This window comes from Mustela nivalis (assembly GCF_964662115.1).
Source record: "Mustela nivalis genome assembly, chromosome: 1".
Taxonomy (NCBI): Eukaryota; Metazoa; Chordata; class Mammalia; order Carnivora; family Mustelidae; genus Mustela; species Mustela nivalis.
The window spans coordinates 163,180,232-163,206,175 of record NC_139020.1 but is presented as its reverse complement, the minus strand read 5'-3'; the positions used below and the strand labels follow the sequence as shown (position 1 = coordinate 163,206,175).

Genomic DNA, 25,944 nt, shown 5'->3' with positions numbered 1-25,944 from the left:
CATCCAAGGCTAATCGTAGAGGGATTTGTGCTGCATCCTGTCATGTTTTTGTTCAGAGGCTACCTCACAAGAACTACATACAGTGACCATCATCCAAATTTACAAAGTGAGGCTAAGGATGACTACTTGCTCTGAGCTGCAAGGTCCTTCAATCAAAAGTCTTGGAATGTTCCTTGGTCTGAGCCCAAGTCTCTCCCAGCCCCAACTGATAAAGCTGCTCTGGGCACCAGAGGCTTGTGCCCTATGAAGAATGAAGTATCCTTATAAACACACCCCTTCCAAATGGAGGATTCCAGAGCATTAATGGGCAAAAGAATAATCTCCATGCAGACACCAAGGAGGGAAATGCCAGATGGTAGTTTTATGGTTTTATTAACACAAATATGACGTGCACAACAAGCTGTCTATTCATTTTCTTCACTGCGCAGCCTGGCATTGGGATTGGTGACTCTGATTGCCAGCTGGGCTGCTCTTTCCACAATAGCTTTGCGGTTCTTGGAGGAGACGTTGTGAGCAATCTCTGCACAGTAAGATCTGGAAGAGAAGCAGTTAGTGAGTACGGAGCAAGCCAGATGAACACATGCTCTGGAGTTTCCCTGGGAGGGCAGCAGTTTTTGGTCACATCACCTCCAGAACCATAGCACAGAGCCATGAGGGCTCTGGCAAAGTTGATGAAAAAAACCCACACAGTCCCAAATCCTGACTTTCCTAAATTCCATGGTACCAGCAGTAGGACTCTTCAAGTATTTACTGATAGTGACAGAAGTACTCACTGTCCCCTCATTTAATCCTTACAAGCAGCCTTGTAATCCAGGTATTGCCTCCTCTTACAGACAAACCATGACCCTTAAAGGTGCAAGTGAATTCCCAAGTAAGATACTTAGAAATGGACAGGGCTAGGATGGCTCAGTCCCAGATTCCAAGTTCAAACATTCTCCCCCAATCCTTTCACAGTCAATCTGCCCAACACAGGGCAGTCTCAGGGAGCTTGGACTTGCCCATTAAGTTCTGAAACTCTCTGCAGAGCAGGAGGAGAATCCAACAGTCTGATTAAGCCATGGGTTTCCTGGCCTAGACATTCACATTTTACTTGTTTGACTGCTGCAGTCAAAATTCAAATTGAGAAGTAACATTGCCTGAAGTCACCCAGCAATAATATTTTCTGAGTATCTGGCTGGCAGATACTGTTCTAATCTACTCATTCCTCACAGCTGCATCAGGCCCCAGTTCGGTAACAAATTGGCCTAATGAGAACATTTCAGTCAAGTTATGAAACCATTAAGAGCAGATTAAGAAAAGACACTCTCGGGGCATCTGACTGGCTCATTCAATAGAGCATGAGACCCTGAGATCAAGAGTCACACACTCTACCAAATGAGCCAGCCAGGAGCCCCCAAAATAAAAAATCTTAAAAAGGACGCCGCTCTACCCGGAGGAATTTCAGCAAAAACAGAAAGAAAGCTATAAGCAGTGACTAAATCAGGCAATGAACATACACAAATTCTTTTTAAGAATTCTAGCAAAATAGCTTAAGTGTGAGACAAGCAAACCCAAAGAATTATCTTCTATAAAGGAGTCCACTCAAACTCAAAGTAGCTGTATTTTGAAATGTTCCAATTATATTTTTCAACACTTTAAGCTTTTTCCAAAAATACCTCAAGTCCATATCCACATGCGTATTTAATAACCAATCACTCACTCTATGTATTATCTTAAATACTTCTGTCTGCCCAGGTATTTTCCCGACACATGACAATCATTTCAAATACACATGTAACATTCCACCCAGTGCTTATACTCCCATCATTTACAAATAGTATTTTCAACTACTCAAACTGAACAACTGTTCAAATGTTTCAAAATGCTTTTTATTTAGGGATAAGTATCCAAAAATGGAACTTGTGGATTAAAGGTCATAGATTTCAAATATTTCTATGGCTCCAGATACAAACTGCCAAGCTATTTAAGAGTATCTTTTTGGTAACCAGCAACACCAGCACTGCAGCATTTCTGCTACACAAAAGGAATTGCATCTTTATGTCACAATTTTCCATCCACCTAATTGGGGTTTGGGCAGCCACCCCTAATTCCTCTGTTCACCCAAGGATTTTCAAAGGAAAATTTCCAGTATCCCAACACCCAGTTAAATTCCCAACCTAGAAAACTCAACCAAAGTGAGAATAATGGTTTTGTTTATTTCTATTACTTGTGCCTACAATCACTACATATGAAAGATCTTTGTAAGCAAGCACACACAGGTCCTATAGTTAGTCACACTCTCCACATCCTAATTAAGAAAACAGGTTTTCAGCTTCTGTTTAACAGGAAGGAAGAAAACAGTCCTCTGCTTTACCAAAGAAACACCATTCCCTCCAAACCAGATTCAAAGCATCCAAATCACTTCCTGGATGAAATGTTTTCTCATCCCACCGCACTAATTTTGGCCTCAGCAGTCTTTCTCACACGGCGCTCATAAAGTGTCTAACTTTCTCAAAATACTTGAATGTAATGCTGTGAACCCTTCGTGCACTCTTGCATCTCTACAACTTTGTGCAAGTCATCCTCTGCCTGCCAAGTCTTCCTTCTTTTCTCCATCTCAGAATAGAGCTCCTTATCAGGCAACTCGTCTAACCCCATAGCCTTCTGAAGGAAGATACCCCTGGCCACAGCACTAAGAGCCCCTTTGGTCTGAGGCTGTATCTGATATCCCCCCACCCCACCTCCACACACAGCAATGTTCTGCAAAGAACTGCCAAAAGGATACCAGTGTTTGTATTATTGGGCAAAGTCCTTCTCTTTCCAGATCTCAGGTCTCTACACTTTTCAGGTAAGTTCCCTTACCCTACTCCAGCAAAGGAAATACTTCGAAGTCCCCAAAAAGCATTCTTTAAGCTCCTGAGAGAATATACAACTCTTCTAAATGCTAGAGTCCCTACCAAAAATGCTCACAGATGCAGACTTCTGACATCTAACCCAGAGGTGGGACCCAACTCACTTGTTACACATCAGCAGCACTTCAAGCTCCTTGACGTTGTGCACTAGGAACTTCCTGAAGCCACTGGGCAACATGTGCTTTGTCTTCTTGTTGCTTCCGTAACCAATGTTGGGCATCAAGATCTGGCCCTTGAATCTTCTGCGCACCCTATTGTCAATGCCTCTTGGCTTCCGCCAGTTGCGCTGAAATAAACACAGGAGTGTTAGTGTCTTTGCTAATAACTTTTCCTTTTGGAGAAAAAAGAGAGGACTCAATGAAAAGGAAATATGCCAAACAGTAGCTATCTGGGTTACAGTATTTCACTACACCTTTTTATACACACACACACTCATATTTAGTGGTGGAAAAAATGGGGGCTCCTGCATTTGACTACCAGGAATAGACTCACATTCACACTCAACAAAGGAAAAGCAGACTATATACTGATAGAATGTGAAGAGGCTATATATAAAGTTAAGATGAAGAGTGAAGAGCATGGGTTTCAACACTGCACTGAAGATGTTAAGTTTTCTCATCATAAAAATAAGGATAATCTAATGTCTTGAGGCCACCTAAAATGATTCAGGCCTCCAGACACCTCAAAACAGTCAGTGTCCCCGGCGATTTAAATTTCAACTTATATTATAATGAAGTGACTGAGTGCCAGTAAGGTATACTCAGGGAGACTTGAGTTTCTGGAAAGCTCTAGCACCAACCAGAGTTGTTCATCTGCCAAAGGTACTCTTTGGACCAGGTGATGCCAGAAGTCCAGAAGCCCATTTAGGAGTTCCTTCCTCCACCCCAACAAGTACTTCCATCCCGGGACGATATATACCTTAATTTTGACATATCGGTCTGACTGGTGCCGGATGAACTTCTTGGTCCTCTTTTTAACGATCTTGGGCTTCACCAAAGGTCTGAGGGCAGCCATGATGCCTTCAAGAAAGAGACAGAGATGGCGTCAAGCAGTCCTGGAAGGAGGCTTTCCTGCACAGGGGTTGAACGTTGTTGCAGAGTGTCTTCCAATCACCAGCTACTGAGCAAACTGGGAATGGAATGGGTACCTCTGCCAGGCTTGCTTTCCCTCCCGTCTCCGAAGCTGGCAGAATACTAACCACTCTCCAGACGCGATCCTGGGAGGTCAAGGGTCACATCACCCCCTAAAGCCAAGGAAGAATGCTAACAGCTTATCTAACACAAATCGACCCCACATGTTCTCAACTTGCACAGGGCAGCAAATCCCACTTCTAGTATCCCAAACCGTAGACAGTCCAATTTCCTTTTAGATACGCAGAGCTTGGGCAGGCTACAAGAACCGGGGTCTTAGTTCACCTGTAAAATGGCAAGGATACCGCACACTGAATGCCTGCAGTGACTGAACGCAAGCAGACCTGAAGAGAAACCCGTGTTTCCCTGAGGACTGTTGCTCTTCAATTCCCTTACCACAGGCCTACAAAACCACGATGTACTCAGAACATGTTTCTAGGCCTCTGAACTTCCGTTCTACCTGGAGATCATCCGAGTCTCAATTTATAACCCTCCTCAAAGCGGACTTCCCGGTCACCCCATTTTTTCCTCCTGCAGCACACTTTTTGTTCTAGTCTCCTCACCGCCTCTTTAACACCTGGTGAAGTGCGCAGCGAACGTCGCGTTCGATAAACGAACGCACCCCACCCGCAACACGATTTCCTCGCAGGACGCGGTTCTATATTCCCTGAGAGCCTGACCCGCCATCAGCATTTGTTAACGGAACTAATCGACTCGCAGCTCACGGTGGCTGGTCTGTTTTCTGAGGTGATCCGGCCGCAGCAGCAACCCCAAGACCAACCAGAAAACTGCAGAGGAAGGAGCGTCCGTCAGCGGAAAGAGAAGATACACGCGGGCACACTTCACTGACCAAAGTGATTCGAGTATTCGTCATCACACCCGAACCCTCTGGTCGCTCCACGGCTCCGACAAGCTCCCTCAGGCTAGACCCGGAGGGCGACCTTCACTCCCAGAGCTCAAACAAGCTGTCCGCAACACTGAGAGAGACAACAGGCAGCCTCCGTTGAAGGGCAAGTGGCCCTGGGAAGCGAACTTCCATCATCGGCTGGGCCGCTTCCCTGTTCCCGTACATACACCAGCCAACTGACAAGGACAAAACCCGCCAAGACGACTGCATGGAAGGGTAAGCCTCCTCACCACGAAGCGACAAAAAGAGATGAAGACCGCACAGATGCGGATGGACAACGATTAAAACTCACCCAGTAACAGATGGCTGCCACCTCCGCAGGCAGCGCCGAAGAAGAGAGCGGAGGGTGGCGCGCGAGGGCTGATGGGACTTAACCTCTCGGTCCTGGCCGGGGGAAAAAGAGCACTTCCGGTTCTTCGTCCTTCAAAGAAAAGAAAGACTCGTCAGAGAAATACTACTGGAAAAAAAAAGTCGAGGGATACCTTTGTTTTCCTATATATTAATATCTGCGAGTAGTACTGACAATTTTTCATACCTGCTGTTGGGACTACATAGAACATTTGGAATTCTTTCTGAGCTTATAAGACCTGTGGGGGGGGGCATACACTTCCGCCAGAAATTGAAGCCATTCCTCTGGAGAAGAACCCGGGTTTTTTTTTTTTTATTTCCGCCCGAGTTTGTTCTGCTGCTAAGTGCGCCTCTTCGTGGCCAAGAGGGAACAAAACAGAGACTTCTTAATTCCCTCACGTGAATGTATAGGGTAATATAGCAATGAGACTGTAACAGCTATCATTCGATGGGTTTTACTCTCCTTCCCACAATTCTGTGAGGTAGTTCTCTTATTTCCCCCATTTTACATATGTAGAAAGGGGAGTTTGGGGATTCGACTCCAAAATCCACACTTCTAATCATTAGGTTAATCTGCTTAATGTTAAATTGTTCTTGGTTTTGTCTTACTTAGATTTTGTTTTTAATATTGTTGTTAAAAAATCACATTTCAGGATAAAAAAAATTGCACCTTGATTCCACAATTTGAACACAATGCAGATGTCATCACTGATCTTTTTTTTTTTAAGATTTTATGTATTTGACATAGAGAGCGGGCAAGTGGCGGGTTTGGGGTGGGGGATAAGCAGGCAGTGGGAAAGGGAGAAGTAGGCTCTCCGCTGAGCAGGGAGCCCGATGCAGGGCTGGATCCCAGAACCCTGGGACCATGACCGGATTAATTGGAGAGCAGACCCTTAACCCACTAAGCCACCCAGGTAACTCCACTGATCCTGACAGTAGTTCCAGGGTCCAGATAGGGACTGAAGCTACACTGGATTGTGTTGTTCATTGGATGAGAAGTGAGAAGGGAAGAAAGGGTTGACAGCTCCTTCATAAGATTTTGACTGTAAAGGGTAGGGGAGTTTGAGGAGACCTAGAAGAGTGAAATGTGAAATGTCTTGTCTGAGGTCACACAGCTGGCAAGCGATAAGGCTGAGACTGGAACCCCTTTGTGCCTATGACTACAGCAAATCTCATGGATCCTGCTTATCTTGCAGGCTCTGGGAAGTCGGATGGGTTGCAGAGCATGAAATCACTGTGCTAACAGCACCCAACATTATGTGCTGTGAAGGAAAAGGTCTTGATGGGGTCAGGTGGGCTAATCAAGCGAATGGATCAATGAACCAGAGACCATGCCTCCAACTGTGAAAGATCCAAGGGATTTGAGAAACAGTAACCAAAATGGCTCCAACTCTGCGGGATAAGAGACCTGTTGCCACTGTATTTCACAGAGAAGGGCACTGGATACCTGCACTGCCAGCTGCTTTCCCATGAGCACTGAGATCCTGGGACAAGAAACTGGGGGTGCCATGAAACCATCCCAGGGAATATTCCTGCTATAGTCCCCTGGGGCTCAGGACATCAGTTTTCCAAACACTCGTCTGGCCGCAGCTCCTGAGCAGGAAGTCACATCAGCTGGATCACAGGTGATATGAAAAAAACTCCAACCTAGTTTATTTCAAAAGGGCAGAGGTCAAGACAGGGAAATACTCAGAAACTGTGCATCTTTCCTGGGTTACATCTGCCTTCTCAGACACTGGATGCTTTTGCTCTAGCTAGAGCTGGTTCCAGGCCATTCCACTGAAATGACTTCTTTTATCTGGCTCTTGAGACTTCCCCGGTGACTATGGCCCCAGGTTGCCAGAGGCACTGGTCACAGTCCCAGGATGGCTGGATCCCACAACACCTTGGTCACTCTAGTTGATGTAGTAGACTTTGGGGGCATCGTAATAGCCACAGGTCATGTAGTTCATGTTCCCAATGGGCCACCAGTGGTCAGGGTGGTAGGTGGCTGAGTAGGCATGGGGCTGGGGTTGGACACAACTGAAGAGTGCCAGGCTCCGGTCCATAGCCACAGTGGGCAGGTAGAGCTGCAGCTTGTCCAGGAGGTGCCCCGGCCAGAAGAAATTGGGGTGAGTTCGCTGTCGACCTCTGGGGCTCTTCACTTGCAGCTTCCTGGAGAAAAAGAAGACAGAAGTGTGTCATGGTAGACTACCTGAGCTTCTGCTCAGCAGAGTAGGCCAACTGTGACCAGAGTGGAGGTGTAGCATTGTGCTAAGCCCTTCGGCTCCAAGCGCTAGGTTCTGTTACCCTGTCTACCTTACCAACGAGGATCTGAAGGCCTAGAGAGGATAAGTCATTTCCTCAAAGTCACTCAGTGAGCAAGTGGCAGAGTGCAGGCTTGATGCCCAATCTGCTGTCTCTAAAACCCAAATTCTTTTTTTTTTTTAAGTTTTTATTTCTTTATTTGACAGAGAGAGAGAGACAGCAAGAGAGGAAACAAAAGCAGGAGGGAGTGGGAGAGGGAGAAGCAGGCTCCCCACCAAGCAGGGAGCCCAATGCGGGGCTCTATCCTAGGACCCTGGGATCATACCCAAGCCGAAGGCAGATGCCTAACGACTGAGTCACCAGGCGCCCCTAAAATTCATATTCTTAAATGTACACCATCTTCCTGTGAGGTTCAGAGCATAGTCTCTGGAGCCAGCATTGCTGTGTTCAGATCCCTGCTTCACCACTTAATAGATGGGTGGCTTTGAGTAAGTGCATTAATTTTTCTGTACCTCAGTTTTCTCTTCTGTAAAATGGGTATGCCAAGAGTCACTTTATAGGGTTGCTAAGAGGATTTAAATGAGTTAAAACATGGAACACAACACAGCAGTGTCTGCCTGGCACCCTAAGCAGTTTTACCATTTCTCAGCTCTCAGGTATCTCCTCCAAAGGGAGGCGGGTCCTCCCTCCCACCCATCCCCTTCCAGAGTTGGATGATTGCTACAGACCTGGTGAACTCCTCAAACTCCTTAAAGTGTATCTTCTTGACTTTCTTCAGTGTTTTCCTAGTGGATAAGAGAAAAAGGTCTCTTGTCAGGAGAGGGGAAATCCAAGTTAATGGGGCCTCAGTACACGGAGGTGGGCCTGTCAGTAAGTCCAAACCAGAGCTCCAAAAGCAGAGTTTCTTCTTCCTGAGGTGGGACCCAGCCTCTCTCCCTCCATGCTCCAGTGGGACCCACAATGGGCTTGGTCAGCCAGGCCTGGGCTCACATCCTGGCTGCATGGGTGACTCTGGGCAGGCCACTTCCCTTTGCAAAGCCTTATGTTTCTTATTACCCAGAACAGAGACCTCCCGAGGTAGCTGAGAGATGCTGCTGAGGCTGAATCCAGCTTTTGGAACAAGTGTGGTGAAAACTAACTCCCCAAGCATAGACTTGGCAGACATCACTAATCGACCGCAGACAGCACTCTCTCCCAGCAGGCCTGCATCTGGCCTCCAAAACCTTGACAACACATTTCAGGTAGCAAGATAAAACACATATCCGTCCCTGCCCTTGGGGCCCTCTCTTTATCCTTTATGGCTATGGCCTACTTAAGCATGGATAAGAGTCTGTTTCTCATGTTCCCACCCACTCCTTAGGTTCATGGTGCAGAAATGGAAGTCAGCCACCCAGGAGCTGGAATGCTTATGTAACAGATGAAAAGCTGTGGCTCAGACAGTGAAGCATCTTGCCCACTTAACCTGTAGGGTGTCTAATTTCCTCTTGCATCCTATCCGTTCTGGCCATACCATCCAGTGGGCCGCTGGCAGGGATCCAGAATGTAGGCCGTTCCTGGTGGGGAGCAGGCCCTTCTCCATCCCACATTAGCCCCATCCCGCCTCGGGGATACTGCTCGTTCTCCAGTCTGCAGTCTCCAACACATGCTGGTTTATCACCTGCCCACAGGTCCCCTCCTTCCAAAGAAGGACATTTCCTTAGAGAGGACTCAGGTTGGTCTGAGGCTCAGAGACAGGCCCCAGTGCAGAATTCTTTCCTCCTCCTAAGGGCTGCAAGCCTACCTCTTGCCAGAGAAGGCAGGACAAAGAAGGGACTGCCACACCTGTCCTCTGTAGGGCCCCTGATGGCCCGCCCATGATTTGTGAAGGAGCCTCCCCATTTCTTGAAGAAGTCCCTCTTTTTAATCTTTCCCAGAAAGCTTGAGATCATGTAGGATGTGGTTGGGAGAGTAGCTGTATGGGGGTGAGGCAGGGAGGCTGCGGCCCTCAGACATGTGCCAGGGATGACACCTGGTGACCAGTGGGGTTGGACATGTTGGGCATGCTTGGACACAGGCACTGGTGCACCATGACACCTTAGGTAGGCCACCATCCTATCCCCAGCACTGAAGGAGCAGCAGTAGGACAGAAGGCAAATGGCAGGGAAACACAGGGGGTCTGACACTCAACTTGTCAGCCTTCTTAGCCAGAGCCTCGCTGAAGCCCTGGAGCTTGAGCAGGGCCAGATTTGGACTGAAGATCTTCAAGTCTGAGTAGTAGCCTCCCGGCTGCCGGATCGGGCGCACCTGGTCCTTCTGGAAAATGATCTTGTCTCCTGGGTACAGCAGGGCTGCAAGCAGCAAGAGAAATGTGACCTGTCAGCTCAGGATCCCTCTTCCCCTGAGCCTCTGGGGCAGAGGGAGGCTTTTTTTTTTTAATAGACATTTTTGTTTGAAAAGATTTTTTTCTTAGATACATGCACATTTTTATGTTTAAATGACTGTAGATTCACAGCAAGTTGCAAAAAAAGTGTAGAGGGTCCCTTAGACTCTTCCCCTGGCTTCCCTGAATGACAATGTGGCATACAAGCACAGTGCAATGTCAGGAAGTGGGCCTGGTACAACACTGCTCTCTGGACTAGAGATGAGGGAGCATGTTCATAACCAGTTCAGCCATGGCCCCGAGGCCTGGGTGCAAATAGGATGGAGTGAGCACTCTGCAGGGGTTGTGCTGGTCAGGAACCCACAAGGAGGAGGGGAGATTCACCCAAGACTTCACTAGGTTAACTGAGACTTAGTCGATGGCAGCTTTCTCCTTGCCCAGAATTAATCTCACAGATATCCTTGGGAGACTGCTCTAAGAAGTCAGAGCACAAAAACACTGGGCCAGGGGTTCTGTCTTCCTGCAGCCATTGAGCAGTGCTTGGTCCCAAGATGGCAACACATAACTTACTCATATTCTAAAAAAAGTAATAGAAGGTTACATTCCAGGTTATAAATGGTGTTTATCTGCGGGCTGGGCAGGGACTGTGCAGATAAGAGGGGAGAGGGAAGGAGGATATGCAGCATCAACATTTTAGAAAAGTACACAGGATTTTTTAAAACCACATTTAAAGATATATCTATGTAATACATATAATATACACATATAATATATACACAATTTAAAAATAATTTACATAAATAATTTTGTATAAATGGAAAAGAAAAAGAGGTCTATGAAAGGACAATCTCTAAAATATTAATGATGTCAACTCCTGCTGGGGAAATTTTTATCTTTCTGTTTTCAAGGAAAGCTTAAGTGAGCAAGTATTATCTATAAAATCAGGGGACAAATGATAAAGCCATATTCACTGGGGAGAGGCGAAATGCCTCAGAGTTGTAGAACTCTAGCCCTTGAGTTTAAGGGCTGGAGTCAGAGCCCACCAAGCTCTAGTCCAGAACACAGACCCGGAAGTCCCAATGTTTGAGTTTCTTTACTCACAGCAGAGTAGGCCTCTGTCATAGAGACAGCCGATAGATAGTGGCCAGGATGCTGGTCAGAGGTGGACTAGAATTTTTTTCCATCTAGAACAATCAGAAGCAAAAGGAAGCCGCCTCCCTCGCCCCCCATGCTCCCGTGTGCCCATGAGTGTGAGACCCTTCCAGCTGGTGAGGTGGACAGGTCCAGGAGCTAGCAAAAGCTAGTGGTGGAGGCGATCAGTAGTGGTTCAGTGTTCCGAGGGGACAAAGGAGGCACATCCCAAGGAAAGACCTGGCCCGCAGGGCAGCCCCAGGTGCAGGCGTGGCAAGCCTGCCTGCGTTCAGAAGACAGTTAGCTGCCCCTCCACCACTAGCCAAGACCAGGAAATGTACACTATCAGGGAAGACGAGTCTCCCTGAGGAAGAAGGAAGGAAGGATGATGCGTCCAGGATTTCCTGTCTCTGCCCTCCCAGCCCAGGGGGGCAGCAATTGGCCGCCCAAGTGAGGGGGTGCAGTGCACCCAGGATACAACGACACCTCAGGTTGGTTTGCCCGTGTTTCTGGAGGCTTTTGGCCAAACACTTTTGTACAAACCTGTTATAAGCTGAATTGTGTCCCCCCCAACTCCCACCCCAAGGCCAAATTCATATACTGAAGCTCTAACCCCCTGAAACCTCAGAATTTGTACTTGGATAGAGGATCTTTTAAGAGGAGATCAGGCAGATGAGCCTGGGCTCAAATCTGATTGGACCGGTGTCCTTGTAAAAGGAGATCTGGACACAAGAGATGCACTAGGGGCGTGAGTGCTCAGAGGGGAAACCATGTGAAGAGGTAGCGAGAAAGTGGCCATTCTGTGAGCCCAGGAGAGAGGCCTCAGAAGAAACTAGCCCTTCTGCATCTTGATCTTGCACTTCTAGCCTCCAGAAGTGTAAGAAAACAAATTTCTGTTGTTCAGCCCAGTCTGTGGTATTTTATTGTGGCAGCCTGAGCAAATTAATACAAGACCTAGGGCCCTGTACAATGTGCACTTGCTTCCCTCTCTCTTGGGAAAAAGATGGAAATAGTCAGTTGTGACGGCTAACTTATTCTCAGGGAAGTCACACGCCTGTCCGTGTGCCCCTTTCTCTGAAAGCCACACTACCCAGTTTGGCCATGGTTCCTTCCTGGCCACTTGGGAAACCTCTGCCCTCAAGAGCAACTTACTCTTTCATGCTTTTAAGGCCTGAAGTGGGACCTTCCCGTTAAATTTATAAATTCACAGATTTGGGACAGCAACATCACAGGGTGATCATTGAGGGCTTATGGGGCACTTCCCATCCCCGTCTCCCAGAAGCGCATGCTTTACCCAGAGGTGTGGAGGGTTTAGGTCTGCTTGGATATATGGAAACACAATTCTCCCTCAAACAGAGGGTGAGGCCAGTGTGGAAATCTCAGGGCCCAGTCCTGTGGTCTGAGCAGAGAGCAAAGGGCCTCAGCAGAACTTGCCCCCTTGTGTATTCCTACCTCCGTGTTGCAGAAGAACCGAGAAACAGACCTGACCTAGGAAGTGGTTTTGGAAAAGCCCAGTACAATCATAGTGGTTATCACTTCTATCATATCTCCCTCTTTGAAAATGGCACTGTTCCTTTCTGCTCAACTTCAGGGCTCCCTCACCCTGAACTCCTGTTCTAGAATGCCTAGCAGCTCCATTGGGGGAAACCAGACCTCTGTGTCTGTGGAGCCTGGGCACCTCCAGGATTCTAGAAATCCTACCTAACTGGAAAACAGACTGGACTGTTCCTCCCCTCCCCCTCCCCCTTCCATACCCCCACCACAGGTCACAGCAGTTTAACTGGGTATATGTCAGCCGGGGAAGGACAAACCACAGGTGAATGCCACCTGCACCCAGGTCCTGGGCCCTCTTGGCAACCTCCCAAGGGCCAGCCCCCAAAACCCTTACCTTTCATGAGGATGTCCTCCGTCAGCGGGAGGCCGTAGTACTCACAGAGCTTGTGGCACTGCAGGTAGACCAGAAAGTTGTCCCTGCGGGACATGTCGACGAGCTCCCTCATCTCCCCGTGCAGGGTGGACGGGAGACAGTGCTCATCAAAGTGCTTATTCCCACTGCGCACCAGGCGGCACCGCTCCAGGTACTGGATGGAGGGGATCTTGAGCTGCAAAGAGAATGGAGGTTGGCACCCACTTTTCTGCAGCTTCTCTTTGCCTTCCTGGCCAGAAGGCAGATGTGGCGCCTCATCTCCATCTCTCCCATGAAGGGAAATGGCAAAGAGTACAGGGAGGGACCCAAGTTCAGACTCTCAAGTCATTACCTTGGGAGAAAAATGACACATAGTCAAGGTCACCCCCAAGAGCACTTGAATGGCTAAGCTCAAGGCCAGCAGTGCTGTGTGAGTGTGAACAGCCCTGTATGTGGAGCTGCATGTCATTATGTCATAGGTACAGTAGGGTGCGACGTCAGTGCCTTGGTGAAACAAGGCATCCGCAGGCTTGGCTGCACCAGGATTTAAATTAGGCGCAGATATCTGTGCTTTTGAGGTTGAACCACAGTGTTAAGAATAGCAGAGCAAAGCCAAAGAAGCCTGCGGAATGCCGAGCCATGTCTGGCCTTCTTATTTATTTACAAGGAAATTTAAAAAACAACAACAACTATATTTTTGCAGCATCTAACACCAGGATCAGCAAAGTACAGCCCACAGGCCACATCTGGCTCAGCATCTGTTTTTATAAAAACGGTTTTCTTGGAACACAGAGGCACTCATTTGTTTCATGGCTGCAGTCTGTGGCTGCTCTTGGGTAATAGTGGCCACAGAAACTATAGAGCCCCAGAAGTCTAAAACAGCCTTGCCTGGCTCTTTACAAAGTTTGCTGATCCTGCTCAAATATGTTGGGGTTTCCTTGTCATGAAGTGAATCAGATCTTAACTGATATAGCACTTATAGTGCTTAACATTTTATTATATATATATAATAAATAGAATATATTAATATATTTTATATACTTATATAATTAATTTAACAGAGTATAATAATATCATAATATTATAATATATCTTTATATTATATTTATTATATATAATAAAATATGTATTTATATATAGTATAATGCTAATATTGTCTGCCTCCCTGGCGGTAGGGGTTGGTTTGTTCTCTGCTAAAAGAGTGCCTGGCACATTGCCGTCTCTCAATAAATATTTGTTGGATGAATTCATTCACGCCCTCCATTCTTCTTTCACTGGTCATGTGTTTCTGGAGTGCCCACACAGTGGCAGGCCCTGTACTGGGCACTTGGATTCCAGCTGTGATGGAGATGCAGCCCTCAGACCTGGTCTCAGGATGCAAAGTCACAGTTAAGGAATGGGAGGAGGGGCACTCCATACTCTCAGAAACATTATCTCATTTCTTCTTTGGAGAAACTTTGTGAGGTAGTGTTGTTCTCATTATCAGATGAAGAAGTCTGTTCCCTGGAGTTCTGCAGCCTGAAGGTGCAGTGAACTTGAACCCGAGCCTGTCTAGGCACCTAGCCCCATGCCCCTCCTGTTGGCCTGGGTACCTTGTGCTGCCGCTTCCTTTCACGGTACCGCTTGCCAACGTCCTCCATCTCCTCCAGAGTCATGGGCCGTGCCTCCATGTGGGTGTCAACCAGGGGCACAGTCAGCAGGTCCATCTTGCAAGGCTGTGGGGCCAAATCCACCTGGTTCTTGGATGCACTCTGGAGGGAACCTCTGTGCTTGGTGGATCTATAATCTGAAAGGACGGACAAACTGTGATGAGGCCCACCTAAGGAATCCATTGAGTGGTTAACTGATGGGACCAAGCAGGTGTGGGCCACCCCTCTGCTCACTTCCCACGTGGCCCGTTTGTGCCATCTCTGTTTCCACAATGGCATCCCTTGTGCACTACAGTCCCAGCCTTCCTATTACCCCTCCCATCCTCTACCATCCTGTTTCCATCAAACAACAAATAGGACCTTTACAAAATATAATCACCTCATTCCCCTGATGGCTTTCCACAGCACTCGGACTAAAGCCCAGAATCCTCTTCCTGGTCTGCAAGGTTCTACAGGATCTGGCCTCAGCTCAGCATCCACCCAACCCATCTTCTAAACATTACCCCTCCCTCACTCCCCCAAGCCATCCCAATGGCTTTCTGTCCCCTGAAAACTTTCCCAAGTCAGGGCCTTTGCCTTTGTAGCTCCAACTGCCTAGGATGCGCTCCACCAGACTGGTTCCTCTTTACTCACTCAAGTGTCAGCCCCAGAGCTGCTTTGTAAAGAGGCCTCCTCTGACCACCACTTCCTCACTCTGTCCTGTTGTCTTCAAAGCATTAATCACGACTAGACATCATCTTGGCTAACCTGCTACATGGAAGCTCATTGGCTTCTTTATTCCTGTGTTCCCAGTTCCTGGTGTTTTTGAAGGGTGCCTGGCACATAATAGGTGCTCAACACAGATATGGATGGATGAAAGCCTCCCATTGCCCCTGCCCTAGCTCAGGGCTCCACTGTCCTGGGATGACATGAAATCATGGTCCAGCCATCCTCTAGTTTCCAGACTACAGACTGGTGGCTGAGCTTCAGCTTTCTCCTCACTGAGTGTGAAATGCAGCTCTGACCTCCAGGGACTTGGAGGGTTATCTGAGCTGCTGCTGTGGGTAAAACGACCCAGCCCATAGAAGGTGCTCCCAGATGCTACCGCCTTCCCTTTCTGAGCTGGGCACCCAGAGTCTTGACGCTGCTGCCCCTCTAGGCAAAGCAACTGATACCCAAGTCTGCTTACCCTGCCCATTGATGCTGTCCAGGAGAAAGGGCTCCATGATGACACTGAGATGGCACCATTCAAGCAAATACCTGCTCTTGACTTCAAGTCTATTTATTGGGAAATAACAGGCCCCAAATACATTTGCTACAAACATGCATTATGAGTACTGTGGTCATTCACTAAATGGCTCATAGCAAACCACATGAATAAGGGCGAGCTTTGGTAATTTATAATGAAAAGTCAACAGAGCATGGATGGGGAAGCAAGCCTGACTTGAGGCAGTCCTGAGCACATGCTGGACATGAAGGGTGCTGGAGATTATCACTGGGGTTGGTGGTGGTGACATGAGCAGGAGGTGCCTGGAGGGTGCTCAGATTCCCTGGGACTCTGGAAGAAGAAACCTCTTCCCTCCCCTCCCCCAGGGCTCTCCTGTGTCCCCAGAGAGTGTGAGGAACACCCCACATCAACATCTGAAATGAAACTCCTTCCAGCCTGGTGGGTGGGGCCAAAAGCAAGATTTATTTGATTCAGAAAAAGAAAGATGTTATATTTGGGGATTTGTTATATTGTTGTTATAGTTATTATATGTTATATTTGATTACATTTGGGGAGGGCTCTGGAAAGATGGGTGGAGGTTAAAAGGAGACCTTTAATTTTACCTGTAGTTGTTCAATTTAAATTTTTTTTGCACCAACAGTGGCACTAAGCTCTAAAGAACCATGATGTACCCTTGTGTTATAGATTAAATTCATAGCCAGTGCCATGGCTGGTCCATTTCTAATTTGCCTCTGTCCTATATTTGGACAGAAGTGGTTCCACAAGCACATGACCTAGCAAATGGAACTTGAGCTGTGCACAACTCATACAACTGTTCATAGCAACCCTGCTAATATCTCTGATAGCAGAATATCAAAATAGATTTTCCAGTAAACTCTAAACATGTGCTAATTCTGGTTTCTGAATTTTAGTGGGTTTTTGGGGGGGTTGAATTTTAGTTAACTTTTTATCAGTAAAATATAGATTAATAGTAAGAAGGCCTTGGGCCCACATACAAGTGGAAAGGTCTTCTGTTTGGGTCTGATATCAATCTATCAGGTAAGCATTGGAGGGCTGAAACTACCTTTGGAAATCCTCCCTTAATGATAAGGGCTGGGCCTCAAGATCTTTGAATGGATATGGTAGCTGGGCACTCATGAGAATATCTACTCTTTAGTTGATTGTTGCACCTGGGGATTCTAGAAGCTTGGCCCACCCTGGTAAGCCAAAGTTGGAGAATACACTCAGAAAGTAAGCCAAGGCTGCCTCCACCCTGATTGTTCCCAGGATGGGAAGTGGAGACATGGGGTTGGGGGGTGGATACGTACACTCCCTCCCAGTCGACAGGGTGCTTCTCTGCTCAACCAAAGACCACTGCTTGTAGGTGTTGGCTAGGATATCCGTGGTAATGTTGTTGCACTTTCCCAGAGAGCTGAGATAGATCACAACATCCTCCATCTCCTGGTTTTTCAGAGGGACTCCAACCTGAGGAGGGAAGAGAAGCCACCAAAGTGGGTGGGCTCCACTCCAAACATCCAGCCAGTATGGCCAAAGCCATAGCAGCCTGGCCCCACCTCTCTTGTCTAGTTTCTGGTTTCATCCACCACCACTCCCAGCTCATGCCCAAGGCGTGAGTCCCCTGCGTCTACTTTTCAGTTGCCAGGACCTGGATGCAGGCAGAAGTGGGGGCAGGGAGCATGGACATCTTCCCCACTCAGGCCAGCCCGGAGGGAGGACAGGAGGCACTTACTGCCTTCAGAGCTGCCATGAACTCCTCCCTAGAGATCCTCTGGTTCTCACCCCAGTCCACCTTGCCGAATATCTCCAGGATCTTCATCTTGCGGCTGCGCAGGTACGAGTACAAGGTGGTCAAGGCAGAAGGCTTGGGCAGTCGGAGCTGGGGCACAGGTCGGCGGGAAGGCCGGGGGCTCTTCTGCGAAAGGTAAGAGAGTGGGGTAGAGGGGGAGAATTCAGGGGAGACAGGCTACTGGAGTGTGATTCTAAGAGTTAGAAAGAACAGGGAGAGCAAGTGGCCGAGCAGCTCTAGACAGACAACAGGATGGAGTAAAAGGGGCACTGGACTCGGGGCAACTGCCTGTCGCTATAGATTCTTTTCATCTTGGGACCTCAATTTTCCCATCGGAAACAAGAGGTCTGGATATTATGAGAACTAACATTTCGTTCTTACCCCATTTCTCCTGTCAGACAAGTCAGGAGTATAATCCCACTGGACTCTCAGTGCCCCCAGACACATGCTCCCACCCAGAGCCAGACAAGGCTCTAATCCTCCTACCTCCCAGTCTTTGCTCCTGCTGGGCCTCCTGACCAGAATACCTTTCCTCCTTTCTCTACCTGTCCAAATCTTACTTTTCCTCTAATTCCAGGTTATGGGGAATATTTCAGAATAATACCCCTCACCTTGGTGCAGCACCTGACAGTTTACAAAGGGCCTTTCTGTTCCCTGGTTTATAGTTTCTCTGCATTTGGGACCCACCTCTATTAATGGTCTACAGCAAACTGTAGTCATCGATCTGATGTGTCTTCCTCCCCCATTAATATCTGAACATCTTGAAGGAAGACCATGTCCTATTAAGCTATATACCCTTACCTCCCGTCCCCCTACTGAAAAATCCTCCAGCCCCAAGCAGACAGGCAGTCATTGCTTGCTGAATGACTAAATGATGCTGTAAATTAGGTATTAGGTATGACTTTCCCTTTTTACAAATGAGAAAACAGGTTCAGTGAAGTGAAGTTGGCTCATCCAGGTTCACACGACTCTTGAGCAGTAGAGCTGGGTTTCTAACCCAAGTCTAGGGCTTATTCATAGCACCGTGCTGCTGTCAGGAAGGGTGTGTGAGACCTAGGAAATTTGGGTTTGGACTCTGATTATACCAAGGACTGACTCTGATATCAGTGAGACGGCAATCAAAAGGACAGACATAATATTGAGTGCTTGCTCTGTGGCCGGCACTGTCCAAGGCACCTGATATAAATTCATCCATTTAGATGTCACAGCAACCCTAGAAAGTAGGTACAATGGTTATCCACATTTAATAGATTGGAAAACTGAAGCCCAGATCATAGAGCTAGGAAGTAGCCCAGCTAGGTTTAAGTTATCTGACCTTTTACCCCAACTTAACCTCACCTGGGAGAAATTTCAAGTGTTTGCATTACAAGGGAATGTCACAGACACCAAGCATTGGGGGATGAGGGCTTTGATACTGACTCCCACTCACTGGGGCACCTGGGTGGCTCAGTGAGTTAAAGCCTCTGCCTTTGGCTCAAGTCATGATCCCAGGGTCCTGGGATCGAGCCCTGCATCGAGCCCTGCATCGGGCTCTCTGCTCAGCAGGGAGCCTGCTTCCTCATCTCTCTCTGCCTACTTCTCTGCCTACTTGTGATCTCTGTCTGTCAAATAAATAAAATCTTAAAAAAAAAAAAAAAGATTTCCATTGACTACTTCTATAAGCTTGGACGATTGACTGGCCTCGTTGAGCTTCTAGTTCTATATTTATAAAAGGGAGTTCCTCATTTTTTCTTCCAGGCTCGCAGCTCTGATCCTCACAGCGGCACTAGGAGCACTTGCCTGGCACGCATCAACCCTCAACAAATATGTGACCATGAATGAATGAATGAACAATGAGTATTTTAAAATGTCCCATAGATGGAATACCAGGAATTATCCCTCCTCAGGTGGTTTTAAAATACGGTTACAAATTCTTCCACTCCTCCCTTCTGAGATGGAGCCTGGTTCCCCTCCCATCGAGTGTGAACAGCCCTAATGACTTGCTTCTGCCAGATAGAATATGGTGAAAATGATCATGTGATTCTCTTGAAACTGTGATCTCCCGAGATGAGGTCATAAGAGGCATCACAGCCCTCCTCCTTGTTCTGTCCCCAATACACCCCCCTTTTGGGAATTCTCTGTCCCTCTTTGATGGGGGGACACCCCCTATTCTGCCTAACCACAGGGAATGAAATGACAGTATGCCCCTAACACCTTCAGTCTCTTCATCATCAAGTGGGGCGGCTCACCTTGGTGGCTCTGGTAGGAGTCAGACAGGCCAGCAAATGGGCTTCATGCTCCTTTCGGATCATGTTTAAGACCTTGGCCTCTGAAGGGGTGAGGCAAGGCTTGTTCTGCAGCCACTTCTCTGTGTCGCCGAATGACTCCAGGTTCTGCCGAAGCTTCAGTCTCTGGCTGAGCCAGGTCTTTGCATCGTCTGGCTGCCCCAGGATATCCCCGGCTCCCAGGACTTTGAAGCTGGATATTGGCTGTGGGGGAGTCTGGGATTGGGCCGTGAGATTGATGGGTATTGGATCCTCGTTTTGAGGCAAAGTGATGATCCGCCGGCGGCTCTGAGGCTGGTGGAAAGCCTTCTGCTTGAACTGCTTGAAGCAGTGGGCAATGACTGGTTCAGGATTGAAGATGGGGTCCTTGCTGGAGGTTTCATCATCATCTGAGGTCTTAGACTGGCAGAGCCCTTGGGGGAAGAGTGTTAGGAGGTGAGTTTCTTTCAGGAAGAGGATTAACAGAGTCAGGGAAGAAAAATGCTACAGCAACAGGCTGATTGATAGGGCATCTGGGTTCCAGGTCTGGCTTTATCATTGCTTTGCTATCATAATAATTGTGTACTTCTGAAAGCAGGCACAATGCTAAAAGCTTTATATGCTTTTTCTTACTTAATCTTACTCTTCCCCACCCCAGCACTCCTTACCAGTAATCAGAATGATCTTTAAAAAAAAAAAAGATTTATTTATTTATTTGAGAGAGAGAGAGAGAGAGAGAGAGAACAAGCAAGGGGAGGGGCAGATGGAGAGGGAGAGAGAGAATCTTATACAGGCTCTACACCCAGTGAGTAGCCCCACATGGGGCTCAATCTCACAACCCTGAGGTCACGGCCTAAGCCAAAATCAAGAGTTGGTCGCTTACCCAACTGAGCCACCCATGTGCCTCCAGAACGATGGCATTCTGGGGGCTCTTGGGTGGCTCTGTCATTTAAGCATCTGCCTTCAGCTCAGGTCATGATCTTGGGGTCTGTGTCAGGCTCCATGCTCAGCGGGGAGTCTGCATCTCCCTTTCCCTCTGCCCCTCGCCCTGTTCGTGCATGCACTCTTTCTTGAATAAGTAAATAAATAAAATCTTAAAAAAAAAATAAAAATGCCATTCTGATTTGGTCTGATCATCTGAGCAGAGGCTTTGGAGCCAGAATACTCCAGCCGTGTTCTGGCTCTGTTGCTTCATGGCTGCATGATCTTGGACAAGTTACTTAGCATCTCTATCTCAATTCTTCATGTGCACAATGGAGAAAAAGAGGGTACCTACTTTACTGAGTGATGGAGATGGTTAGAATCAGTCCATTTTAGAAGTGTTTTGTTTATACTAAGTACACAGTTATTTTTATATACTCGCCCTTCACCTATTTTGAAACCCTTCCACGACTTTCAAAGTTCCATGATCCTCCTCTGCCAGCCTTTTCTGCCTCATCGCTTGCCTGTCTTTCCTTAGTATAACCCAAATGCTTTGACCTCTCTCAATGATCCCTGAATGTTCTAAGCATCCAACATCCAACATCCAACAAGGGTGTTCATCTGCCAGAAATGTTCCCTTCCCTACCCATCCCCTCCTCACTCCTCATCCTCAGGCCACATGTTACCTGTACAGCTCCCAAGCTCTGTTATATCCTCATATTATCTCTGTGTAATATAACCTATACTTTTCCTTTGGACCACTTCATGTTGAATGAGACCTGTTTTGTTTGACATACTCCTTAAAATTTTCCAACTTGAGTTACTTTACACTGGGGCATGCCCTCTCCGGGTTGCCATAGTCCCCACCATTCTCTATAGTCTCACATGCACATCAGTTCACTTATTAAGTGTATGCTTCAGGTAGACATTTGTGTTTGAAATCTCTGGTGTAATTACTTGGTTGATGTTTATTTTTTCAATAGACTATAGACTGGGACCTCATCTCTCCCTGCTGGAGTCCCCGCACCTCCACATGCCAACATACAGAGGGAGCTCAGTAATTGTTTGGTGAATGAGTGGATGTCAAATGGACAGACCCAATAAGCCAGCTCTATGATTATACCATTTTACAGATAGGGGCACAAAGGTCCCAAGAGGCCCAAGTTCACACAGTTGATTAGTAGCAGAGCTGGGACAGATCAAATGAATAACAGATATGTTTTAAAATTCAGAAGGGATATAACATTATTATTAAAAACACTGTCACCATATTTTCCTTTGAAAACCCAAACTCCCTTGTTTTAAATCCCTTTCATTGCCTCCAAAATAAAATTCAATCTCCTTAACCTGGCCCCACTGAAACTACCCACCTTTGCCAATTCTATAATGGGCTTCTTCTCTTGTTCCTTCTGGCCTTCCCCAGTATTTGTACCCCCAAACTGAGCTACCATTCCTTGGTTCCTTTGCCCCAGCCACATACTCTTTCCTCTCTGGAATACTCTTCAAGACTTAGGTTAGGCATCACCATCCCCTGAAACCTTCCCATCCCTCAACCACCACCCTCATGTCCACTCTGGGTTCCCACAGTGCCCATGCCCATCCCCATCATAGCATTTACCATATTTTTCTGGATGAAGCTGCTTTCTGAGTCTTTCTCTCCCAATGGCCTGTGAGTTTTGCAATGTTAAGGGCTGTGTCCTAGAGCCCATGTATCCCTGTTCCCCAGCCTGGCACAAAGTGAACATTCAGGACATTTGTTAAGTCTCCTTACAGTGCCCATGTGTGTGTTTCGGGTCAGAAAATAATGATTATACATCAATATGGACAGAAGTGAGCACTTCTTAACAACCCCTTTATCATTTCTTTGAGGACAAGATGCTGGGTACAGCTGAGACTGTAACCATTCATCAAACCACTATTTGCTGAGAATCATCCAGTACTTGGCATGGCCACGTGCAGATCCAAATGAGGCTGGGTGCCTGACCACAGAGCGCTGGCATGGAACAAGGTGGGTTAACTGGAGGGGTAACAAGATGCTCTCAGTTGGGGGAGAAATGCTGATGGAGAAACCCGGGAAGTGATCATGAAGGAGGAGGCATCGACATGTGCCTTCAAGAAGGAGTCAGATTTCAAGGGGTGGAGGGGCTAGCATTGGGAAAGGTTAGGGGTGAAATTTGGAGATTTAAGGGTTACTGTAGTTCCACAAGTTGGAAGCACATATGTGTGAAGGAGGTTAGTGGGAAATGAAGTTGGAATCATGTTGAATGCAGATTAAGGGGTTTAAACTTTACCATGTTGACCATGGGAACATAATCAAAATACGCTCCTCTCTGGCCTTGCCACTGCCACTTGTGCCCTCCCTAGACTCCAAATCCATGATCTTCTCTTAGCCAGAAGAGTCACGAGTCACTCCCCCTTGAAGTCCTTCAATGGCTTCACTGAAATGGCTTCTCAGTGCCTCTAGAATAAACCGGCCCCTCTTGCAATGATCTACACCGCTGCTCTTACCTGGGCCCTGTATCTGCTTCTCCCCCCACTTCTCTCTCCCTTGCTCAGTTTGCTCCAGCTGCACAGGTCTGCTTTCTGTTTGTCCAACTCTCCTAGCTCTGTCCCAACTTGGTTTTGGCATTTATTGTGCCCTCTGAAGGGCATGGGATTCCCCAAGATCTCCCCTGGCTGAGTCCTTTTCATCATATAGTTCTCAGCCCAAGTGCACCGCCCCCAAAGTCACCCTGACTACCCTATCAAAGATCACATGCCCACGACACCATGGAGCTTCCATTCTAGTGATCTTTGGGGTCCTGTGTCCATTTATAAGAAAGTGAGGTGGGCTCTTATAATAAAAGAGGTCACTGCATAGTTGTGGGTAGAGACTGTGTGAAAATGTCCCCAAGGGATTGTGAGGACTGCTTTCAGAGGCTCGCTAGTCCCATTGCCTTCCCAGGTCAGGGAACTCTTTCTGCAATGACCCTGTCAGATTTTACCTCTGCTCTGTATACACCTCTGGCGACAGGGAGTTCTCTACTTCGCCTTATGGATGCCTAATTCGGATTGCTAGAAAAGACTTTCTTATATTGACCCAGATTTCATTTCCCTGGAATTTCTATCCCTTGGTCCTAGTCCTCCCCATTGATGCACCAGAAAATGCATTTGTTCCCTCTTTAGTGTGACAGCCTTTCAGGAATCTGGAGACAATTCAACTCTCTTGAAATTGTTTGTCTTGGCTGATTCAAGTCTCTAAGTTCCATCCTACCTCTCAAGTTAGGTGCTGTTTGGCCCCTCTCTTCCTGCCCACCCCTTAAAATTGGTGCCTTCCAGGTCTACACTGGGCTTTCTTGTTTGTTTGTTTGTTTTCCAATCTCCTCTACTCTTATGTTTCTGTGACCTTCTGCATGCTGAGGACATCCATGCCAATATTTATGACTTGAAATTGCCTCCAACTTTCTACATACAATTTCTCCTAAAGCATCTCCACTTGGATGGCCTACAAGTATCTTAGACTCAACCAATGAAGACTGCACTGATCTCCATGTACTGTCCCCACTGAATCTGTTTCTGTTAGGTTCCTGATTTCTGTGAAAGGCACCTCCATCTCCAGGTCACTCTAGCTACCAACCTGGCCATTATCTTGGATTGTTCTTTCCATGCTTTATTCAATCAGCCCCCCAAGTGTTCTAACCCCTCTAGCCTGGCTACTCCCCCTCATCTCTCAGTATCTTTGATCTGGATGTTTTGGACAGCCCCAGATCTTATCAATCTGTGCTTCCAGCATTCTGAGTCTGCCAGTTCACTCTGCATTTGCTAATGCTCCCAATCTAACACTGTCATTCCCAGTGGTTTCTCCATTTCCTGGCTCACAAGATCTTTCATGATCTTGTCCCTTCTGACCTCTCTTTGGCATGAAGAACTCCTTGTATCCTTAATTTAGACCCCAGTGTAAATATATCTTCCAGAACCTTGGAACTGTTCCTCCCCATCCTCTATACTTAGCAGAACTCTTACTCCTGGGTGTCATCCCCTGGCCTGGCATCCACCCTTTCTTCTGTAATTATCTGTTTATCTGCCTGTCCTTCACCTCTGAAGTTGCAGGGCTTTGCTGCAGCAGGCTATGGTAGAAGGAGGAGGACTGAGTTTTCTCCATGCTTCTTCTCCAGTACCCAATACATTAATATCCAGTGGAGAAATGGGGCAGAGGACGAGCCAGAGGGCTGTGGATGTCTTTCCCAGGCTCAAAGATTGGACCTCTGATTTCAGACCAAGGCAAGTTGTCCCACTCCTCCAGCTTGGGCATGGAAATCTGAGAAATGTGCCTGACCTGACCCCGACTCCCTGGCAACCCCTCACCCAGAGGGGGGACGGCATAATGAGATATTTGCCCCCCCGCCCCCCGTCCTTGTCCTCACCCTACTTGTACGCATGTGCATGGCACCGCTTTCCGGGAGCTTACCGACCACCGACAGGAACAGAGTCTCATACGTTTCATAGGAATCGTCATTCATGGTCGCAGCGTCAGAAGCGGACGCTGAAGAGTGTGTGTGCATGCGTGTGTGCACGCGCTTGCTTTCTTGCTTGCGTCGGAGTACCAAAAAACAGGAATACCAAATTTTGCAAGAGACTCTGAAGTAGCAAGCTTAGAAGCTACTGTTGCCAGGACTACAGACGCCCTCCGCTGATTGGCTGAGCGCGGCCACGCTCGCGAAGGAAGTCCGCGGGAGCAAGAGGGTTGTGGGGGCGGGCTCTCCTGGCCCTCCCGGCCCTCCTTCTCCCAAACGCCCCCCTCCCGCTCCCAACGCCTAGTGCTGCTCCTTTCGTGGGTTCTAAGAGGCAATCGCAGCCGTGCAGATTTCCTGGGTTGGCGAAAGACAGGGTTTCTTAGTATGGCCCAGTGGCCCCTGAACCTCGAGTAATAAACCCGTGTTTTTCCCGAAAGCAGTAGGATCTTGAGCCAACCTCCACGTCTTTCCTTTTCATCCAAGGAACTGACCCTGCCTCCTGCATAGGTGTTGTAGAAACCCCAAGAGTCTTGGCCAAATAGAGGCAGTATATATGGCTTGGAAATACAGAACTGATAACGGGAATATTAATAATATACACTTGAAATGCCCATCAACTGATAAATGGATAAACAAAATGTACTCTGTTCACACAATGGAATGTCATAAAGTTAAGTACTAATGCATGCTGCAATACAGATGAATCTTCAAAACATTATGTTAAGC

The 25,944-nt window shown here is 47.5% G+C and overlaps 2 protein-coding genes across 14 annotated transcripts; both read right to left on the bottom strand.

Moving 5' to 3' along the window:
* Window positions 1-338: 338 nt before the first annotated feature.
* Window positions 339-7,286, bottom strand: RPL32 (ribosomal protein L32). Of its 6 annotated transcripts, none has more exons than XM_082748585.1 (5): window positions 6,724-7,286; window positions 5,221-5,349; window positions 3,810-3,910; window positions 2,996-3,177; window positions 339-534 (listed from the first exon to the last, which is right to left on the bottom strand). In XM_082748585.1, exons 3-5 carry the CDS (start codon window positions 3,903-3,905, stop codon window positions 405-407), a joined length of 408 nt encoding a protein of 135 aa, XP_082604711.1. In that variant the 5' UTR covers window positions 3,906-3,910; window positions 5,221-5,349; window positions 6,724-7,286; the 3' UTR covers window positions 339-404. The 6 variants fall into 6 exon arrangements, with proteins under 6 accessions (XP_082604711.1, XP_082604710.1, XP_082604713.1 ...); XM_082748584.1 differs by lacking the exon at window positions 6,724-7,286 and adding an exon at window positions 5,464-5,555; XM_082748587.1 differs by lacking the exon at window positions 6,724-7,286 and having other exon boundaries at window positions 3,810-3,961; window positions 5,221-5,290.
* EFCAB12 (EF-hand calcium binding domain 12) lies at window positions 6,903-25,572 on the bottom strand. Of its 8 annotated transcripts, none has more exons than XM_082748464.1 (10): window positions 25,173-25,344; window positions 22,344-22,452; window positions 19,790-20,238; window positions 17,505-17,687; window positions 17,083-17,239; window positions 14,512-14,705; window positions 12,902-13,115; window positions 9,691-9,850; window positions 8,252-8,308; window positions 6,903-7,430 (listed from the first exon to the last, which is right to left on the bottom strand). In XM_082748464.1, the coding sequence occupies exons 1-10, from the start codon at window positions 25,218-25,220 to the stop codon at window positions 7,172-7,174; spliced, it is 1,830 nt and encodes a 609-aa protein (XP_082604590.1). In that variant the 5' UTR covers window positions 25,221-25,344; the 3' UTR covers window positions 6,903-7,171. The 8 variants fall into 8 exon arrangements, with proteins under 8 accessions (XP_082604590.1, XP_082604591.1, XP_082604593.1 ...); XM_082748465.1 differs by having other exon boundaries at window positions 17,505-17,684; window positions 25,173-25,312; XM_082748467.1 differs by having other exon boundaries at window positions 25,202-25,221.
* Window positions 25,573-25,944: the final 372 nt, after the last annotated feature.